Source organism: Cannabis sativa, chromosome 1 (assembly GCF_029168945.1).
Source record: "Cannabis sativa cultivar Pink pepper isolate KNU-18-1 chromosome 1, ASM2916894v1, whole genome shotgun sequence".
Taxonomy (NCBI): Eukaryota; Viridiplantae; Streptophyta; class Magnoliopsida; order Rosales; family Cannabaceae; genus Cannabis; species Cannabis sativa.
In genome coordinates this window covers 58,050,156-58,071,608 of record NC_083601.1, presented here as the reverse complement: position 1 = coordinate 58,071,608, position 21,453 = coordinate 58,050,156, and the positions used below count along the sequence as shown (strand labels likewise).

Genomic DNA, 21,453 nt, shown 5'->3' with positions numbered 1-21,453 from the left:
TTGTTTCATACATTTGCAAGCCCTATAAAAGTCGCCACTATTAGGGTGATCCATACTAAAATAAACACTTACACAAAGTACTTATCTTTCGAGATTCTACGACGTTATTCGCTTATGAACGTTCCTCCATTAGGGAGGATTACTCACTAAAACAAGAACTATGTAGAACCAACAATGGAGATCGAAATTCCTAATAATTATAAAGCTCATTATTTAAAATGTATTTTCTTCTAATATTTATTTTAATCAATTTATTTTAAAATATATATTTATTTAATTAAAATTTCCAATTTAGAATAAGATTCTAAATATAAATTATAATTTTAATATTTATAAATTATACTTAGAGGGATATGAAAAATAACATGAATTATTTCCATCTTAGTAATAATCTTCAATAAATATTTAGAAAGTTATTTAATTTAAGTTGTATCAAAATTAATTTAAATTAATTTACAACTAAAATTTAATTTTTCGATAAATATATATATTACATTTCGAAAATTAATGTATTTAAGAATACAATTTTCGAAAATGCTCCAAAATAAAATAAAATAAATCCTGAAAAATTATTCTAATTTTATGTCGGTCCAAATTAATTAATAAAAATTAATTTTCAACATAAATATAACTTTCCTATTTCATTAAATATTAAGAAAAATATCAAATATTTAAGTATCATGATAAAAATCAACGTAAATATTAATTTTCTAATTAATTAAATATCACTAGAAAAATACTTCAAGCAAAACAGATAATATCTATCTAGACTTTCATTGACTAATTAATTAATTTTCTAATTATAATATATTTGAATTAATTTATTTTAATTAATCATTAAATGAAAAAAATCATTGATTTAAGATGAGCTAAAATTAAAATAAATAATTTTCAACTTTAATCTATTTTTCAAAAAATTCAAAATTTTCTACATTTCAGAAATGCAATTTCGAAATGAAATGATTAATGAAATAAAAATAAAATATATTGAAAATTATTCAAATTTAAGTTGTTCTGAAATTAAGATTTCCAACTTAAAATAATTTTCTATTTAATTAAATATCATGAAAATAATAGTATTTAAGTATCAAGAATGAAATCAACTTAAATATTTAAATTTCAATTTAATTAAATGTATTAAATACAAGAATTAAATAATCAAGTATATAAGAATACTTAATTATTAATTCTAATTTAATACTAGGAAAAATATTCTATAATTAAGTTAGTCCAAAATAAATTAAAATAAATAATTACTTCTCAGCTTAAAATATTTTTCTAATTAAATATTAGAAAATATAACTAGTACTAGAAATAACTATCTAGAATATATATCATTAACTAAGTGTTTTTCTACAATTAACTTTAAAATATTGAAATGAAAAATAAATTTCATATATTTTAAAAGTTAATTATGTTGCTAATTCAATTTTAATTAGGTTAGACTAATATAATTAACCTAATACAATTATTTAAATAAGGCAAATTAGTCTTCACAATTGGGGTAGTTCATGTGAGGGAGAGCTGGTCAGTATGTCGTACCCACTGCTATTTGCCCCCCAACTCTCACACAAGGCACCAAAGAGAGGAATTTAACCTTTAAATAAACAATTGTTATTCATTGAATAAGCCCAAATCTAATTGGGCCTAAATAAATCTGCTTATGTCAAAATTTATTTTAGCAACCTAGTCCATTTACTTAGTAAAACTTAAATGGGCTTCCTATATGCATATAAGCCCAATAGCAAACATATAGCTCACACGGGTCAAATAATTTGGATGGGCCCTATCATTTTACTAGGTTTACACAGATGAAAGAAGTACAAAATTTACCTGTTACAAATTATTTATAAGATCTATTGACAATTGGACTATGATTAAAATCAAATCATTGGATCTGTCAACAAGTTAATCACAGCAATTTAGATCAAATAAATAATAGGTCTGTTAAAAAAAAGTTTTGAATAAACAATATAAAATTAAACAAACATTGTCCATGTAACAAATGTGAAATAAGATATTAATATAATTAAATTACTATTTTTAAACTAACCAACTAAATTTTGAAATTATAGGGTTGTTAAAAGAAACCTCAAAAATCTCAAAATTTAAAATTTAAAAATGAAAACTAATTTAAAATATCTAGGTTTATTTGAATCATTTTTATCAAATTAAATTAAATATCTAATAAGATCAATGATTTGAAAAAACAATATCTTCAATATCATTTTCAAATCTTATAATTGAATAAAATTAAAATAATAAAATACACCAATTTTAAAATAGATGTGGTTAGATATAATAATTATCCTAATTATATGTCAAAATATCTCAAATTAAGTAATATTCAAATTTCTACAAAAATATATATGTTATTTAAATATTTAAAATATAATTTATAAATATCTAATAAGTAAAATGATATCAAATAGTAAAATATTATTTTAAACTTATAATTTATAAATAATTAAATATTTAACAAAATAACAAACTTTTGAATTTGAAAATATTATGGTTAGAATATCTATAAAAATATCTAGGTTAATTTCAAATTTATTAGTTATTTAATTTGTCATATAAGATTGTAATACCCGGTAAAATATACATATATTTTAAATTTTATTTGTTCTACAATTTGTGTGAGAATAAGTATTTTATTTATTTCTACTAATAGTGAATAGAGATAATTGCTTAGAATAATATTGATAGATTTCTAAACATAGTTGAAATTATAGTAAGTGTCAAGGTAAAAGTATGGTGTTTTTACGAATTAGGATAATTACTCAATTAAAGCCCAATGTGAAAGTCACAAAAATAACATTATAATGGAATTAATGTCACAAAAATTCGTAGGTTTGGATAAATTCGCAGGGTTAAAAACTGTTTTAGTAAAATAATCATATCTAGAGTTTTAGAGCTCCGATTGAGGTGATTCTAGTGGCGTTCAAAAGATAATTCAAAGATCTAAACATTTTATAGAAATAGCTATATCATAATTCGGAAATTTTTTAGGTGAAAATTGTGCCTAAAGTTACGAGATAAAGAGCTTACTTTTAAAATTTAAAAATTAGATATTTGTTGATTTAATAATATTTTAGCATTTTATTATATATTATTATTTTTAGTTAACCTAAACCTATTAGAATACGGTATCTCATAATCTTCAGTACATATTTTTTATCAAACCCTAAACTATCATAGTTTTAGTTTTCCTTTCAAAACCAATTAGTCAAAGCTTCATTCTTCTTCATGGTTGCTCCTCTCAAACCTTCCACACTTCTTCTTATTTTTCTACTTTCATTCTTAAAGTTTTGGATTTATAATCAAGGCTTGCAGGCTTGAGACACCAAATAGAAAGTTGTGAAGAGGTATGAAATATTTTCTTGCTCAATAATGCTAAATGTTATCTAGGGTTCGGACCTATTATATTTTTCGTTTTCAGAAAAAAAAAACAAGTTTCATTAAAATAATGATATCTTTCTTGATATTGATCCGTTTTTAGAGATTTTTGTATCATTGGAAAGCTTATTCGATTTTCCATAAGTTTTATGAAGAAACTTTTTGTTAATTCGAAGTCATACTATGTCAAAAAGTTAGTTTTCTTCAATATAATGTGATCTTGTTTTTGCAAAACTATTTTGGTAAAATTATAATATCTCTTTGAATATAATTCCAATTTCAAAGATTTTGGTATCTTGGAAAGAGAATTTAATTTCCTAAAACTTTTAGGAAGATGTTATCTTCTAGTTCTGAACCATTCAATGTCAAAAGTTTGTATTTTTGCTAAGTCGTGTAATTCGTTACTCCATATTCCTTCTCAGTTTTAGTTTCAGTAAAACAATCATAACTCTCTCAGTTTTAATTCATTTTTAATGATCTTTATATCATTGGAAAGATAATGAATTTTCCTATAATTTTTATGAAAACAACTTTCACTGAATTAGTATAGTTGTTGGTCAAAAATAGTGATCTTTCTGCTGTACTGTAAGAGTAGGAATTTTAATGTTAGGGCCTTGAATCATGTGTTGTTATAGGTAGTAGTGATGAGATAACAAGTCTTAAGCAGCGGGATTTGAGGATCTTGTCCTCAACAAGAAAATTCATTGAGGTGCTTGGAGTAGCAAGAAGGTGTTCTTAACAACTGAGGTAAGAAGAGTGGACATCTGTGCACAGGGTGTATGTTGACACATACAACTGTATTATGGGTTTGTATTTACATGTTTTATTTTATGGTAGATTGTTGTTTTATGCTAATGTTATTAGTTTGTGATAGTATAAAGGCTTTTGACTGTTTGTGTGAGAATAACACTTATAGGATAGGTTTTCTGCTGCTGGTGTGAGCATAGCAGTGCAGGATATATTTTTGGCTGCCTGTATGGGTTTACTTGCTGGTTATCCTATCATGGGTGAGTACAACTTGTAATAAGGGATTGCCCTATTGGATGCCGAGTGTGAGAACAGCACAAGGCAGGGCAAGTTACACTTCATGTCTGATCAACATGAGTGGGAGTAGATTGTCGTATGTGAGGACAATGTGCGATAAGATACTATGTGTTATGTGTGTGAGTATAGTATGCATTAAGATTACACTGTGGTTGTGATATGATGTCGTATTGTATGTGAGAATAATATGTGATATGACATGTTGTTATATGTATGCAAGTATGGTATGAATTGATTTGATGTTGTGATATTGTTATACTTATAACTATGTTATCTAGTTGGAGGGTTATGTCCTACATAGCTCTTCTTACTGGGCGTTAGCTCACAGGTACTGTGTGTGCAGGTAAAGACAAAACTAAACAGTGAGGATGGCGAGCTCGAGGCGTGGATTACATGTTAGGGGATTGTCACGATGTTTTGGTTTAAAAATATTTCATTAAAGATTATGATTCAAATAGTTTTTGTAAAACTTTGTATTTTAAGGTTATGAATAAATAAATGTTTTGTTTTAAAAATAATGAGATCTCATGCTTAGTTATTTTTCATTAAAGAATTCTTTTATTGTCTTTATCTTAAATAGTTTTAAACGGGTTAGCTAGTGTGACGTCTCGGGAAATCGGGGCGTTACAAAGATAATTTTAATATAATATTTTAAATAAAAAAGATAAAGTCATCTTTTAATTGAAAATATGTTAAATATCAAAATATCTAATCTTATAATTAAATAATATATAAATATTGAAGAAATTAACAAATTTTAAATCTTACAATATTTAAAAAATAAAATAATCAATTTTTAAATTTAAACCTCAAAATATCAAAATGAATAATAATCTATCAAAAAATAAATATTATCAATTTAAAAAATGATATTTAAGTTCAAATATATTTAAAAATAATATTTTATTTTAAATTTGGGGTTTGAAAATTTAAAAAATGGGATTTTTGGGAAAAATCCCAAGAAAATCGGGTTTGGGGTGAATGCTGCCCAGGAGCTTGAGGGGGACAAAGAAACCTCGACGCTGGCAAGATGCAGCTCGGGCGGATGCAGGCAGCTGGGGGCGAGACGTACGGGTTCAGACAAGGAATTATCTGAAGCACGCACGCGCACGAGCATCTTGTCCGAATGACTGGTGCGTGCGTTGTGCATCCCTCGACACCCTTTGAACCCGAAACTTCCAAAATTCATAACTTCTTCTTTTTTTATCCTAATTAAGTTCCGTAAAATGAAAATTGCTTAATTTTTCACAAGGAATCCAAATAAAATACTTTCAAAAATAGAAAAAAAAATATTTTTTATGGAAAAATTTCGTACAACACATACATTCATCAAGTAACACATAAACCAACATGAAACCATCCAAAACAACGCATATCATCGTTTTAATTCATATTTCATGAAAGTAAATCATTACCATGGCTCTGAGGCTAGTTGTTGGAAATATTTTACCAGGATCTAGATTTACTAACAAGTATGTTTCATTAACATCCTAATATGAATTCTAAAACAATGAAATAAACACATATAAAGTTTAGGAAACCTTACATTCGGTGCAGCAGAATATAATGACTCCTTCCATTCAGATCTCTAGCCCTTGATTCCTTTCTGTAGCAGAGCATTATTAAGATCTGAACCTGGATCTCTTTCTCTCCTTCTTTGATGTTGATTCTCCTTCTTGTTGATTGGATTCTTCATAGTCTTACACACTATAATTGAGGTACCACTTGATGTGTGTGGGCACTCACTCTATCACTCAAGGCTGAATAAAATTGAAGAAGAAGAGAGAAGAAGAAGTGGCGGCTAGTGTATAGAATAGAAGGCTCAATTTTCTGAAAGTGAATTTCATCTCAACAGTTAAGTTTGAATGTGAGCCATCACTATCCATTTATAGGTAACCACCTAGGTTTAGGTTAGATTTATTTGGCATTAAAATATTAGAAAAATAAATGGTAAATTACATTAAGTGTGGCCGACCCTATATAGTGGATAATGGGCCCATTTTGCAATGTTGCCATTTTGTCATTTTTCTATCCCATTTTCTCAAAAACGCCAATTTTCCAATTTAACCACTTAAATGCCAATTCCAATTATTTAATAACTGAAAATTAATTATTAAATAATATTGTCATTTAACAAATTTATTAATTAGACTTAATAAAGTCTTTCAATTAATAAATAAGATGTAGAATCTCTTTTCTTCACAATTTTGCCCTTGCTTAGTAAAAATTCATAAACTAGACATAGTCTAAATTTAGAATTATAATTGATTATTCAAAATCAATTAACTAAGTCTTACAAGGAGAATGGTCTCAACTAGTATGGGGACCATGGGCCTATATAACCGAACTTCCAATAAGCAGATCAAGAATTTACCAAGTAAATTCATTGACTTATTAATTCCTTGTTGCATCCACGCATAGAACTTAAAATTGCACTCTCAGTCATAAAGAACGCTCTATATATTTCACGATATAGATACGCTATTAATTGTCCATTGTTATAATCCTAATAATCAATGATTCTCTATAGATGATTTACATTGCATAGGATAAAATTACCGTTACACCCTTTCAATGTATTTTATCCTTAAAACACTTGCCAGCTATAAATGATATTTTAGTGAAATAATATAATCACTAAAATGAGATCTCAATCATTTATCTCTATTTAGCAAGCTCAAAGAAAATCATCGTTTCACTTCTAAATACCTATAGAAGCTATAGATTCCATATCTATGATTAGCACTCCCACTCAACTGTACTATCATGTTCCAAAATGTACGTATCACCATGACCCGAAAGTAGGCTTAACTAACAAATCAAAGAACATGTATAATACTCTTTTGATCGAACCTAATCATGTCAGGATTAAGATCACTTGATCTGGGATCAACTCGGTGATATTTAATTGAATAGATATTACGGTAAATTTAACATATCTAATCAAAGTTCAATAACGGTCCCATCCAATGTATACTCCATACATTTGATACTGGTTAACTTTACCAATGCCTTGGAAAGGACATACAACTTATCCAATGTGTAAGAATACCTATCGCTGATTGTCTTGCAAGTCTAAATCCAGTGAACCGAAAAATCAGGGAATTAAACTTTCGAACGTATAATCATGATTATATTCCATTGTGCTGACAACACTATAATCATGTACAGATAAATATGTTCTGGACTTAGTAGAATTTATATATTAAACAATAATCATGAAATTAATCATGTGAACCATGCAACATTAAAATGTTATTTCTGATCTTTATTAACTAGTAAATCTGATTATATTGAAATGGGTTTTATTTAGGGCACAAATCCCAAAACTTTTCTTTCTTACTAAAATCTATTGGGACGATTCCCAAGGCGAGTTTGGCCATACGATCAAACTATGTGGTATACTCAGTGACAGACATTCCCACAGTCTGTACTAACTCAGTAAACTCTTTCCGCTTAGCCATGCGGATGGCTTCATGGTAATACTTGGCATTAAACAACTCCCAGAATTCTTTCCAGGTCATAACAGTGACATCCCGGGTGAGAGACACCAATTCCCAACACACTAGGGCGTCCTCTTGGAACTAAAAAGTGGCACAAGTCACCAGATCATTACCAACCACACCCATAAAATTCAAGATTCGTTCAATCATAGTGAGCCACTGCTCAGCCTTCATCACATCTGGACCTCCTAGAAACACTGAAGCTGCTTGCTTACAGAATCTTTCGTATAACCGCTCTATACCATTGCCAGCAACAGGTTGTTCTACTGGCACCACTAGAGCTGCAACGGCCTGAGCAGCTTGTTGTGGAGGCACGACAGGAAGACCTTGCTGCCTTAATCTCAAAATTTCCTCATCTTGTTAGCAGATTCGATCTTGCATCTCCGCAAACCTCTGCTCCCAATCTGGAGGAGCTTGTGGTGGATTTATAGGACGTCCACCTTGAGCTCTGCCACAGCCACAGCTGCGACCACGGGGATTCTGGGCAATTTGATTTCCCTGACCGCCTCCGGTCTCAACCATATTATCCTGGCTTCTTGTATTTTGTTGGGCGTCCATTTTATAGGACTTAGCCTGCGAACCCATAAGCCAGGCAGGTTAGATAGTGATCATAAGACTTAATACCGCTCTTATTGAATTAAAAGCAACACATTTAAAATAAATAATTATAATCTAATATGCTTCCTAACATACTTTAATAACCACATAAAATTCTAAACAAGTACCGGCTTACTGAATTGTGAGCCGAGCTTTCTCTGATGAAGATTGTACATGTTTTGGAAAGCTTTGGTAGACAAACCTGGCGGCTCTGATACCAAAATTGTAACGCCCTAATGATAAGGCACGCTGCAGTGCTTTTCAATTACAGTGCTATCTTTGCTAATCAAAGATTTTTCTCAAAATACATGTCAAATTAAACTTTTATAATAAATATTAAAATTTATAATTTACATAATTATTTACAAACACCGGGATCCCGTTTCTAAACTTTTATACAACATATGCCAAAGTACAATATCCAGGTCGAACAACGACTACAAAATAAAATCCCAGATGTCCCGAGACCGAACACTCCAGGTCACGCTGCCACAACATGTACAATCCCATCATAGCCAAGGTCACTCCTGTTCAGCTTTTGTCTTTCTTTTACCTACACATGGAAGTAGAACTGTGAGTCAAAAAACTCAATAAGAAAAGGATATAACATATCATATAATACCGACTTGTATCTAGGCGCCCATACACTTATTTACAGGGCTTAACATATGAGTAAGAACGTTCGATACTAGGGTATAGCCACTATACCACATACACAACGTACCTCACAAAATGAGTGTTGGTAGGGTTTGTTTAGTACTCGGAGTACCACTGAGTGATGTACCCCACACACTAAGTACTTTCCCGTACTTGTGCCAGTATCACTGTAATGTACTCTTAAACAATATTCACTATACCAATGCACTCTGTACCATAACTGTAAAAGTGTTGGTAGTGCAACCAACACATAAGCATGCATATACACTTATCGCATATATACACTCAGATATTTATATTACATATTATACACAGTTCTTACCTTCTTTCCAGATTCAAGTGTGCTGGCCGACCTGAACGAAAAGTCCTGTGCTAGATGGATGCCCTAATCACATAATAAAACTAGGTAAACCACATGATAGAAAACCCTAATCCAGGAAACCCGAACCCACCACTCTAGGTTCTGTTATACTCTCTAGGGTTTACTCTAACTCTAGAAATAGGGAAACACCCAACTACGACACTAAAATTAAGAAATGAGGAAATGGAACATTCGAGGAACCCTGCAAAAACTGGCTAACCGATTTTACAGGTACTGGTAAAACCGGTTACCCGGTTTGCACCAGTTCACCCAAAAAATTTCATTTCTTGCTCAAAATCCCACCAAATGCATCCGTACTTTCCAAAACACCTAAACAATGCATAAACAATATTTTTGAACCAGCAATTCACAGAAAATCTCACTGAACCACAGTATGCCATTAAAGATCAAAGTTTAGGTTTTCAAACCCAAACTTGCATAAATGCAACATTATACACTAAAACCAGCTGCAAGAACTTTAAACCAACTCAAATAAACCCTATAATTCAAACTAGAACTGAAGCTAACCCTATCAGCCACTAATTCTCAAAATCACATATTCAAACCAAGTAAAAATTTCAGGAACTAAGAGGTAGAGATTCTAGGGCTTACCATCGCTTGATTTCCCTTGAATTCTTGCTGAAAACACCCAAAAATCACCAACAACCTCCTCTTTTCAGGGTTGGTTCGAAGAGAGAGGAAGGAAAGAGAGATCTTCTCTTGAATTTTGGTTTATCTTTTTCTTATTTTTCTTATTTTTTTTATTTTCCTTCTAAATGAAATAATGGTTTATCTAATTAAACCTGAATATTCTCTTGCTAGGTGTCAACACCTAGAGCTGCCACCACTTTCCACTATTAAAAATTACTAAATTACCTTTAGGTTATAACTGCGTTCTAAAACTAGGGGTAAAATAGTCAAAAACCATAACCCCGCTTAATCCCGATATTTTATTTCTTCCAATAAATATTCCACTAAGAAATAAGGTTCTAAACTTACCCATGTGATCAAACTAGCCATCCATTGTACTTTCCGTTGTCGCCGAGCAAAAATTACAAAAATTACATAATTCATAAAATACCTCTAGAGTTTAATAAAATCTTCAAAATTGAAAAATTATAACTCTAATGCCCATTTCTAATAATGGGACCCATAAATAATTAAAGTCACAAATAATTATAAAAATGTCAGAAATTAGTGCTAATTGCCTTTACTAATCCAAATTACTAAAGCGGTCATTACGAATAATCACAGTAAAATTAACTCGATAAAGAAAAACATTACAAAAAGATAATAATAGATGAAATATTAAGAGAAAAACCCCCTTATATTGTTAATTGAATGAGAAACTCGAGAATAACAATGAACTTGATGAAATAAAATAAATAAATAGAATACCATCAACTACAACCCTAATTTTGTTATTACTAGCAAAACACACAGAAAAAACCAGGTAGATGAACTCATCAATGTTTATATATAAAAGGAAAAACACGGAATGGATGAATGAAAAAAATAGCTCAGATATTATTTGAGTTAAAAAAAAAAAGACATACTGTAAACAAGAGGCCCTGGGCTGAGCTTTTTTCGAGACAAAACGGTAGGAGAGGATGATGGAGGTCGTGAAGTGCCGCCGTCGACGATCTGGCAACCAAAGAGTCTCAAATAAGAGAGAAACCCAATCTTAGAAAAAAGATAGAAACTCCCAATTTTTTTTCTTTTTTGAACAAAACAATATTAAAATTAACTTGTATTGGCTTTTTCTCTGAATGAGCTGAGTGAGTGAGAGAGAAAGAAGAATAGTGAGAATTAAAACAAAAAATTCTCTCGGGCTAGAGTTTGGTTTTGTGACTTGATAGAGTAGTTGAGATCGAAGATGGAGGAGAACAGAGCTTAGAGTTTTTGTCGAGAGGAAATTTTAGGGATTTGGGGATAGGGTAAACGAATTGGAAATTAGTTAATTTATTTATATATATTATGTAATTATATTAATTGCTTTATTTTCCCCAATATTACTCCAATTATTTCTAACTGTCTCCCACTATCACTCTTTTCTACACCCTATCTTATATAATATAAGAATGCCTTTTATTTACTAGTAAAAAACTATGTGCAAGGCACGTATACTAAATTTTATGCTAGGTTTTTTCTATGTTATTTGAAAGTGAGATTATTATTAAATACTGAATGCAATATATTAGTGTTTAAGAAAGCTTAATGATTTAAATATGTTCTTAAGTTAATCCAAAAATAAACTAAAAATATTATAGTGTTTAAGAAAGCTTAGTGTTTGCAATATATTAGTACATTAGTTGAGCAGCTCTAACACCCTAACTACCTTAGGCGTATTACGTGATTTTTAAACGTACTGTGCAGCTCGTTGCTAATCAACGAGGTTTATGGAAAAACGTGACTAATTAAAATTTTGCTTTTTAATTAAACTTATAAACCATATTACAAAAGACTCGGGATCCCGATTATAAAATCATTTACAAAAAGGTTTAACTGTTTAACCATTACATAAAAATAAAAGTCGTCTAACGACCAGTTACAAAAATTCAGCCTTGCTGTCCCGAGGATCGTACGCTCCAGGCCTAACCGCCCCGACATGTACAATCTCATAAGCTCGCTCACGGTCCATCAGCTATAGCCTTGCCTTTACCTACACATGAACATAAACTGTGAGTCGACAGACTCAGTAAGAAAAGCATAATAATATCATACATAATTCTAACTGCCGTGTCCAACACGATACTGAGTCCCGCTACTGCCATGTCCAACATGGTACTGAGCCACTACTGCCATGTCCAACATGGTACTGAGTTCTGAACGTTCATAGGGACGGTACTATTGACACGTAACAACCTGATCGGTCGAACCGGTCATACTCCGGCTGCTGGTCATACTCCAGCCTGTACCGACGGGATACGTCAATAGCACGGAACCACCAACCAAGTGTCAGCCTGATCGGTCAAATCGGTCATACTCCGCCGTCGGTCATACTCCGGCTGTACCGACGTGACAGGGTTTGATGGTTCGAAGCCAACATACAACTAATTTAATCTAATAGGCTTCCTACATGCACGCTAAACATGTAATCTACATATGCATACTGTTATACTAATCTTACTCCGGATTCCGATTTCGTGTGTGCCGGTCAACCCGATCGGAACTGAAGCTGAGCGGCGGATTACTGGCTCCTAAACCATAAAAATCACAACGCTATAAGTGACACGCTAAATCACTTCCCGGGGACTAAAACTAGGAACTAAAAGTTTCCCTATCGATAAAAAGCATGGCAATACCCCCTAAAACATAAAAACGAGGAAAACTAGGGTTTCTGAAAATTCCCCAACCGGTAGACCGGTTGCCCAACCGGAATTCCGGTTCTGGGAATTACTGGACACCCATCCGGAATTCCGGTTGCACAACCGGAATTCCGGTTCCTCGCAGGAATTTTTCAAAAATTCGTAACTCAAGCAAATCAAACCCAAATGGTTCCAAACCTTCCAGACCTGCTCTAAATATCCCAAGGAACAAATCTAAGGCAACAAACTAACCCAGAAACCACAGAAACAAGAATCACCATTGGAGCTCAAGCTTTGAGTTCTAAACTCAAACTTGAGCAAATCTAAACAACATGCATACCAAGCAACTTAATTCTACTTAAACATGCTTAAAATAGCTTCTGAAATCAAATAAAAACATCAACAACAACCCAGCAACAGATTCAATCAATTCTCTTTGAAAACCATATTTTGAGCTAAAACTTCCAAATTTGAGCAAAGCAATTTAACACTCATTACTAACAACCTAAATAATCACAAATCAACATACTTAAATCTCAGAAACAACAACAATATTTCAGCAGCAACAACAACAAAGATTCAAGCATGCAACAACCATTTTCATCATAAATTTCAAGAAAAACAAAGTAAGAAACTAAAGCCAAGAAATACCTCAATGAAAATGACTTTGATCTTGCTAAACCACTAGAATTAACCAAGCAAAACCCAGCCCTTACACAGCCAAGCTTTGGCCGAAAAGAGAGAGAGGGAGAGAGCTTTGAGTGTTTTGAAAGTTTCCTTTAATTTTGACTAAGTGTTGAATTTTTGAGAGAAAAGAGTTTTAATGCATATAACACCTTATTTCAGCCAAAATAATTATTTAAAATAAACATTTAATCCATTTAAAAAAATCACATAAGACAAAACACTAATGGGGCAAAAAGACCATTTTGCCCCTCCACCATAAAATCACATAAATCATACTAAAGGGGTATTTTTGGGACATTCTAAATTCCCGGCCATTCCCGACATTCCCAATGTCTAAAACCCGTCCCCAAACTACTAACATACTAAGTTGTGATTTCTACTGAGCCAAACGCCGAGTTCCAAAATACCGGACACCGGAAATGCAAAATATGCAAGATACTGAATAACATAAATAACAGTATAATAAATTATTTAAATAGCTATAAATAATTTCATCATTAATCACAATTAACTGATAATTTCCAAATTAACTAAGCGGGCTTTACAGCAGCATTACACGAAAATATTTTTTCCACAATATCTGCGAACATGACAGCAGATAGGCTCTTTGTATTGTCATCAAGTTCAACATATGCTATAGCACTGTAAAATGCGTAATAAGATTGTTAGTATATTTTTTTTTATTTTAACTTAATTTCAATAACATCATATATTTTTTGTAATATACCGTGGTGTAGGAAATCCTTCTTGGCCGCATGTTGGCTTGTCACATATGATTTTTTCATCGCAATTGTATAAATCTATTTTTTTATAGCATGCGTCACATGACATGTAATAAAAATTATGGAGAGTATCAGTTATTTTTATTGCCGCCTCAATACAAAAATATTTTTTCTACATCCAAATCATATGGTGTTAATAATAGTAAGATATTGAAACGAAAGTTTTATAAAGTAAATATTATAGTAAGATATTGGATGTTAGTCACTATTTCGTGTAATAAAACAAAAATTTTTGGAGAAGATTCATATGTCAAGCAGTTTGCTATTGCGTTTTTAATTTCTGTTTCGTTACTCTCCGCCCTTAAAATAGAGTAAGTATTATTATAAATTAATATAGTATACAAAAATTTAATTTCTTTTGTAAAATGTGTAGCTATAATAGTATGTGTATTTGATTTTATGAGTATTACCATTCCTTCAGTGCTTCTGCCTCTGGGAGTTGAGGATTGATTTTGAAGGTACTCGTGTCGCGTGACGATAGAGACAGCCCTAAATCAAAATGTATGTGTTAGTTGAATTTTTGAATTTTTGCTTTTTAATATCAGTAGTTTAATTAATGCAATAACCTCTCTTGGTTTGAACAATTAGTTTTGATCCCAATATTATGGGTCTGTCTTCGATTACTTCTGCTATTTGTAAGCATTCATCGTGGACTTTGTGCCCCCACATCGTCAACCATACTGGTTTGAAGCTACAACTTTGTAAAGAAAAAAAAATGTATTAGCATAAATTTTGTTAAATAGTATTTAATATATCGCAATAAAAATGAACACAAGGGTGTATTTATAGTGGTAGATTAAATGTATAGTTTACCTTTCATTAATTAAATATATCTCTTGAATTGTATGTAGTTCATAGGGAGTGTTGACTTCTTTTGGTGGGTTCATTTTAAGAGCAATAGCCAAAATATCTAATAAATTGAAATATTAAATAGTTAGTCAATGAGGAATATATATTTATGAAAATCAAATTGTAAATACCTATTGGTTTGCTGAATTCTTTAGGTGTATGCAGGTTGCTAAACGGAATGAAATCATAGTTTGGTGCTGATACCTGGTTGTCTTCTGTTTGGATTTCTTCGATTTCTGTTCTTGAGTTCACTGTCCAAGAATATTTGTAGTCTTGCTTTTTATAGAAAGGTGGGACTGTTTTTTTTACATAGGCGTTGCTGATGTAGTAAGTGTGGAACACTTCCAAAGTGTTTTCTCTAGCATCAATTTCAGTGCCAAATATTACTGCTTCAACATCATTACCCTGTGTTCATTTTTAAGGAAAAAAATATATTTATGAAATAATAATTTGTTGCAGCGTGTTTATAGTCGGAATTCGGAAAATATAGCATTTATTAGTAGAGTATTGACAATTTCAACGGTAAATAAACTAATTGTATACCTTTTTATCTGCTAACATAAGCTTTTGATATTTGAGTGGTGAACTCTTGCTTGTCCGCTTTCCAGATTTTTCTAACACTCTCATTTCAATCTTCCAACTTTCTGTAGTTGGAGTGATGTCCTTAATTATTGTTGTGTATATTGTAGCCATTTATTCACCTGTTTTCAAATAAAACAATAGATAGACAAAATAAAAAAAATATAGTGATGACTACGTAATCAATAAAAAGAGTCATAAAATGTAATCAATATCTTATTAATTATAATAATGCTGATTATCAATTAATATCTAAGATCAATAATTCAATTTTAAATCATTAATAATAACAATGACTAAATATCTAGAAAAATATATAGAGAATATATAAAGGATCACGTAAAGAAACATCAATTAAAATATAATGAAAGGGAAGTGAGAAGTAGATTTGGCTTAATTTTATTGGGCTAGAAGGGAACTAATTAAGGCTAAAGTTTCACATTAATAAAAGAAACAAAAATTATAGAGATACATAAAAAAAAAATTGATTAACAATTAATTAATTATAAAACAAAAGATGTAGTGAATCAATAAATGTGAACTCAGACTAAATAAATATGAAAACACAATTTAAGGTATTGTTATATTTAGTTTTTGTTTTAGGTAATGTATTTCTGTTTTAGGTAATGTATTTCTTCAAAAAAAAAAAGGGTAATGTATTTTTGTAGAAACAATACAATTTAAAGTATTGTATATTTGTAATACCAATACAAGTTATACAAATTAGATAACCTTTTCTTTTTCTCTTCGAAAACAATAGGAAGAAGAAGAAGCAAATTAATGATTTTCCTTTTATTTATTTATTTTTTTATACTTGTCTCTATAGAAGTCGTTATATGAACCGAGCTGTTAGTTTTGATATATATACCTGATCTTTCTATTCTATGGCATATTAAGATTTTTTTATTTTTTTGTTCTTTATTTATTTATCTTTTTGGGTTAAATATTTGAAAAATATTAAGTGTGAAAATATCTTGAATTTTTTTAAAATTTAAAATTCATATTAGTTTTTTTTTTTTTTTAATGTGATTTGAATAAGTGAAATATTTTATGATATTTGAATAGTGAGACATTATAGATTATTTTTTTTTAGTTTTTAATATTAAAATATTGTGTTTATGATTAAATTTTTATATTTATATAAATATTATAATGTGAGATAATTTAATAAATTAGTATAATAATAAAGAATATTTTTTTATTGTAAATTTTAGTATTGTGATTAGAATATAAGAAAAAATTAATGTTAAAATTTTATTTTTTTTAGTATTATTTTGATACTATATTATTAGGTGCTAGTTTTTATTTTATGCTAGTTTTTTTTATGTTATTTGAAAGTGATACAATTAAAAATTAAAGAAGTAATATTATTAGTTATTAGGTGAGATTATTATTATGTGTATAGGAAGAAATCACAAATTAATTAATCTTATAATCTTAACTTTAATCAAATAAAGTTCTAAATATATGAACAATAAATAATCACGTAAAAATCAAAAATAATTATTTGAATAAAGAATTCAATATACATAGTTATATATATATGAATCTCATTAATCAAAAATAATTATTCAATATATGAACAATAATTTGTCACGCTATATGTTTCCTAATAAAGAAATTCACCTCCTTATAGTCAAAAATAAATAATACATGTAATACATATCTTTGTAATAGAGTGAAACAAAACTTTAGTTACCCTAATCGGAAAAGGTTTAAGTGAACTAAATAATGACTAAGAAGATCTAAATTACAAAATGAAAATAACATGTCTATATGAGTATGATTTTTTTGCTATATGAGCATGATTGATCTAAGAGAAAATAGATAAACCTATAAACATATAAATATACTTAATATTAATTTTGACAAAGAAACAATTCAATAACCATAATGTATACATCATTATAATTTTATTTTATTTGATATCAAATGATAGAGATTATTGAGGTTTTCAGCCATGGAAAACACACTATGATCAAAAAGTAATGCTCATTAATTGTATATTTCAAAGAAACCCAAATTTCTATGAATGTCCCTAATAAGATATAAACAATAAAGTTGTAAATTAAAAAAAAAAGTAGCAAAATTTCAGTTAATATAAGAAATAGAACAAATTGAAGATTTATACAATACTGGAATTTGAACTCTTAGAGGTCATTAGCGAAGGGGCGAAACTCGTTAGATCCCCTAGTAGAACACTACCTTAATGGTCTGAACACAAAAATTGTAGAAATCAAAATATGAATAAATTAGCATCATCAAAATATGAGAGGAAGAAGAGAATCTATCCAATTATAGAGTGATTTGGATTATCCAAATAAGGTTTTAAATCATTACCCAATCCCATTTCTTCTTAAATTATTCCCACAAAATAAACACCGTGAATGTCATTTAAGTGCACATTTGTTTACCTTGGTATTGCTATTACAAGCTGTAACGTAGGCTAAAGATTTTCTTCACTTTAGTTAGATAAATACTGATGTTATTGTATACATACATGATTTACTATCCAAAAGGTAGCACAAATCTCATGTATTGGTGCTCGTGCCCTGCTATTGTCGGGACACGTGTTTCTTGTGATCAAGTATTTCTTGATATCAAATAACTGCAGGTACTGACGATGATATTCCTCCCTCAACTAAAAATTAAAGAAGTAAAAAAAACAATGAATTAACCTTTGTGTTTTCTTTTTAAATGAGTTGTGATTCTCGAATATTTAATATCAGTTCAAATATCAATTCAAATATTAATGTGATTTGTTTTATTATTATTTTATTATATATAAATAATATTTTATTAAATAAAAATAAAAAATTACCCATGAATTTCTCATAAACCAAGAATTTCAGTTATATAGGCATACTTTATATAGAATAGATTATACATTAAGGGGCTGTTTGGAATAAGTTAATCTTAGTAAGGGAATGGTAATGTGAAACATTACCTTGTTTATTTAGAGGGTTTAGCCTTGGAATGTTATTCCCCTAGTAATATAACTACCTTTGAGGAGGGTAATGTTCATACCTTAAAAAATGGTAGGATTGAATTATTACCTTCCATCATATTAATTTGAAGGGGAGTTCTGTTTACACCCCACAAAATGATAAGTACACCCCATTATTAAAAAAAATATAAACTTAAATAATTTTTAAAAATTACTCTTAATATTTTTTCTCACATTATTTTATGTTAATTTCAATACTTATTTTGATTTTATTTTCATAATTTTTTCTAACTCATGTATATTTTTTTTAATTTTTTCTAAGAAAATTTCATATAATTTTTTATTTTAATTTTTTTCTCATAATATTTAAAATGTAATTTATTTTTGTTTGATAGGTATATTTTTTAAGAATATGAATTGGAAAATAAAAGTTAAAAAAATTTAGTACAATTAAAGATATAGATTTTATATAAAATAAAAATTATTAAAATGGGGTGCCTTTAGAAAATTTTGAGGTGTAAATAAAATTTCCCTAATTTGAATAATATTTTTGAATTAATAAATGAATTTAAATACTAATAATATTATCATTTATTATAAATAAAATATTACGATATATATATATATATATATATTTAGTCTGTGAGATCAATTTTTTTTTTTTAACTGAGTTATTTTATATTATTAGCAATAACATATATAGATTTATTATACAAAAATTTTATGCGGATGGTGTACATAAATAACATATTGAACAAAAATAAATAACATAGTGATAAAATATATAGAAATGTTCATTTTAATTAATAAAAAATACAATAAAATCTAATGTTTACTAATTAATAAATATATTTCTTTAATAAATAAAAATTTTATTTTTATATTTAATTTACATTAAATAGATATAATAAAAAAATATTTTTATTTTAATTTTTTAAAATAATATTTATAAGATTCATGTACTCAACCAAACAGTGTAATTTAATTAACAGTAATATGATTACATATTACCCTACACAGCCAAACACAGTTTACACATTTCCTTATAATCATATTCTCCTTCATAATATTCCCTATAATCAAATTATTTTGAACACCTCATACCAAACGCCCCCTAAGTATTCTTACTTCTAGGTCATCCTATTGTAGAGACTATTCTAGATTATAATAACTACTAAGATGAATACTTATATGCCACACACAATAACCATTCCAAATACGGCTCAGGATTATGTTCTAAATACGGTTCAGGTTTATGAAAAAGTCATCGTTATGTTGTGATCTTATTTTGAAATTTGTGGATTGGTACAAACTTTTGAAAAAAAAAATAGAAAACTAAGAAAATGTAACATCAAATAATTTAATTATTTTTAAATTAAGAAAAGTAGTATGGTTTACTATTTATAATGTATCAGCTACCAAATATACAGTATTTACTAAAATTTTGTTTCTAAAAAATTATCCATGAGATTAATTTAAATTTATTTTATATTAACTAAATTATATAATTCTTATAAATGTATATATGCATAGTTCTTTATAGTTAGACCCTGTGTGATTTTTTAAAATATCCATTTATATTACACACTTTAAGAATCATAATGATTTTAAAGTATTATCTTGGGTACCTTTATATTTCTTTATATTTGTTAAAAAATTATGTGCAATTTTCATATATATATATTTTTATTTATATGATATATATTAATTTAATGTATTATTATTTATTTATAAATATTATAAAATAATTTTAGTGAAAATTATGTATTTACATGCATATGAGCAATATTTTTTAAAAATAAATAAATAAAATTATTATTTTTTATATTTATTACTTATTTCACAAAGTATTCTACCTTATTATATCTTAATAATCAATTTGACAATATTTTTACTTCTTATGTATTTAATTTTTTTTGTAATAACTAGATAGCTTGTACTTTTTAGGTAGGTTTCTAAATTTTTAGTATTTATCTAACAATAATAAACCATCAAATTTTATTATGAAAATATAAACAATCAAAAACCTAAAATATTATTATAAAATTATCATTGTATGTTACATATTTAGGAGTAGTTATATTTACATTTGTTTAATAGTTATTATTTTTATTGTGTAGAAATAATAATTGATAAAAGTTGGATATGGTCCAACAACAAATTATCCATAGAATATACCAACGTGGTTAGTACTTTTATTAACCTCGCACATAGTCACTTGAATGATGAGAATAAAACTCCTTGTCCTTGTACCGATCGTGTGAGCTTCTACTATCACGAATTAGAAACAGTAGAGCAACACTTATGGGTCAATAGTTTTTCTAAATCATATACAAACTGGGTATATCACGGTGAGGACAAGACTACTTCAAGCTTCAAGAATGATGATTTAGAGTCAGACACAAATGAAGACAACGAAGATTCTGAGGATGATGATGATGATGATATGTTTGACATTATTGAAGATATTACTTGAGGAGTAAATTTTGAAACTAATCAAAATGATAAAATTGGAGGGGAGGAAACTTATTACAATGAACCTACAAATTTTAAAGAATTTGTTCACGAAGTATCGAAAGAATTATATCCAAGGTGTTCACAATTTTCTTCTTTAACATTTTTGGTAAAAATGATGCATATCAAGGTGCTTAATAAAATGAGTGACAAATGTTTCGATATGATACTTCAATTACTTTGTCAAGCTTTTGCGACTGATCATAAGCTGCCAATGTCTAATTAC

General features: G+C 28.9%; 1 protein-coding gene across 1 annotated transcript; it reads right to left on the bottom strand.

The window, feature by feature from the left end:
* Positions 1-15,147: 15,147 nt before the first annotated feature.
* LOC133035340 (uncharacterized) lies at positions 15,148-15,909 on the bottom strand. The gene is made up of 3 exons (XM_061111115.1): positions 15,731-15,909; positions 15,319-15,592; positions 15,148-15,248 (listed from the first exon to the last, which is right to left on the bottom strand). The coding sequence occupies exons 1-3, from the start codon at positions 15,878-15,880 to the stop codon at positions 15,148-15,150; spliced, it is 525 nt and encodes a 174-aa protein (XP_060967098.1). The 5' UTR covers positions 15,881-15,909.
* Positions 15,910-21,453: the final 5,544 nt, after the last annotated feature.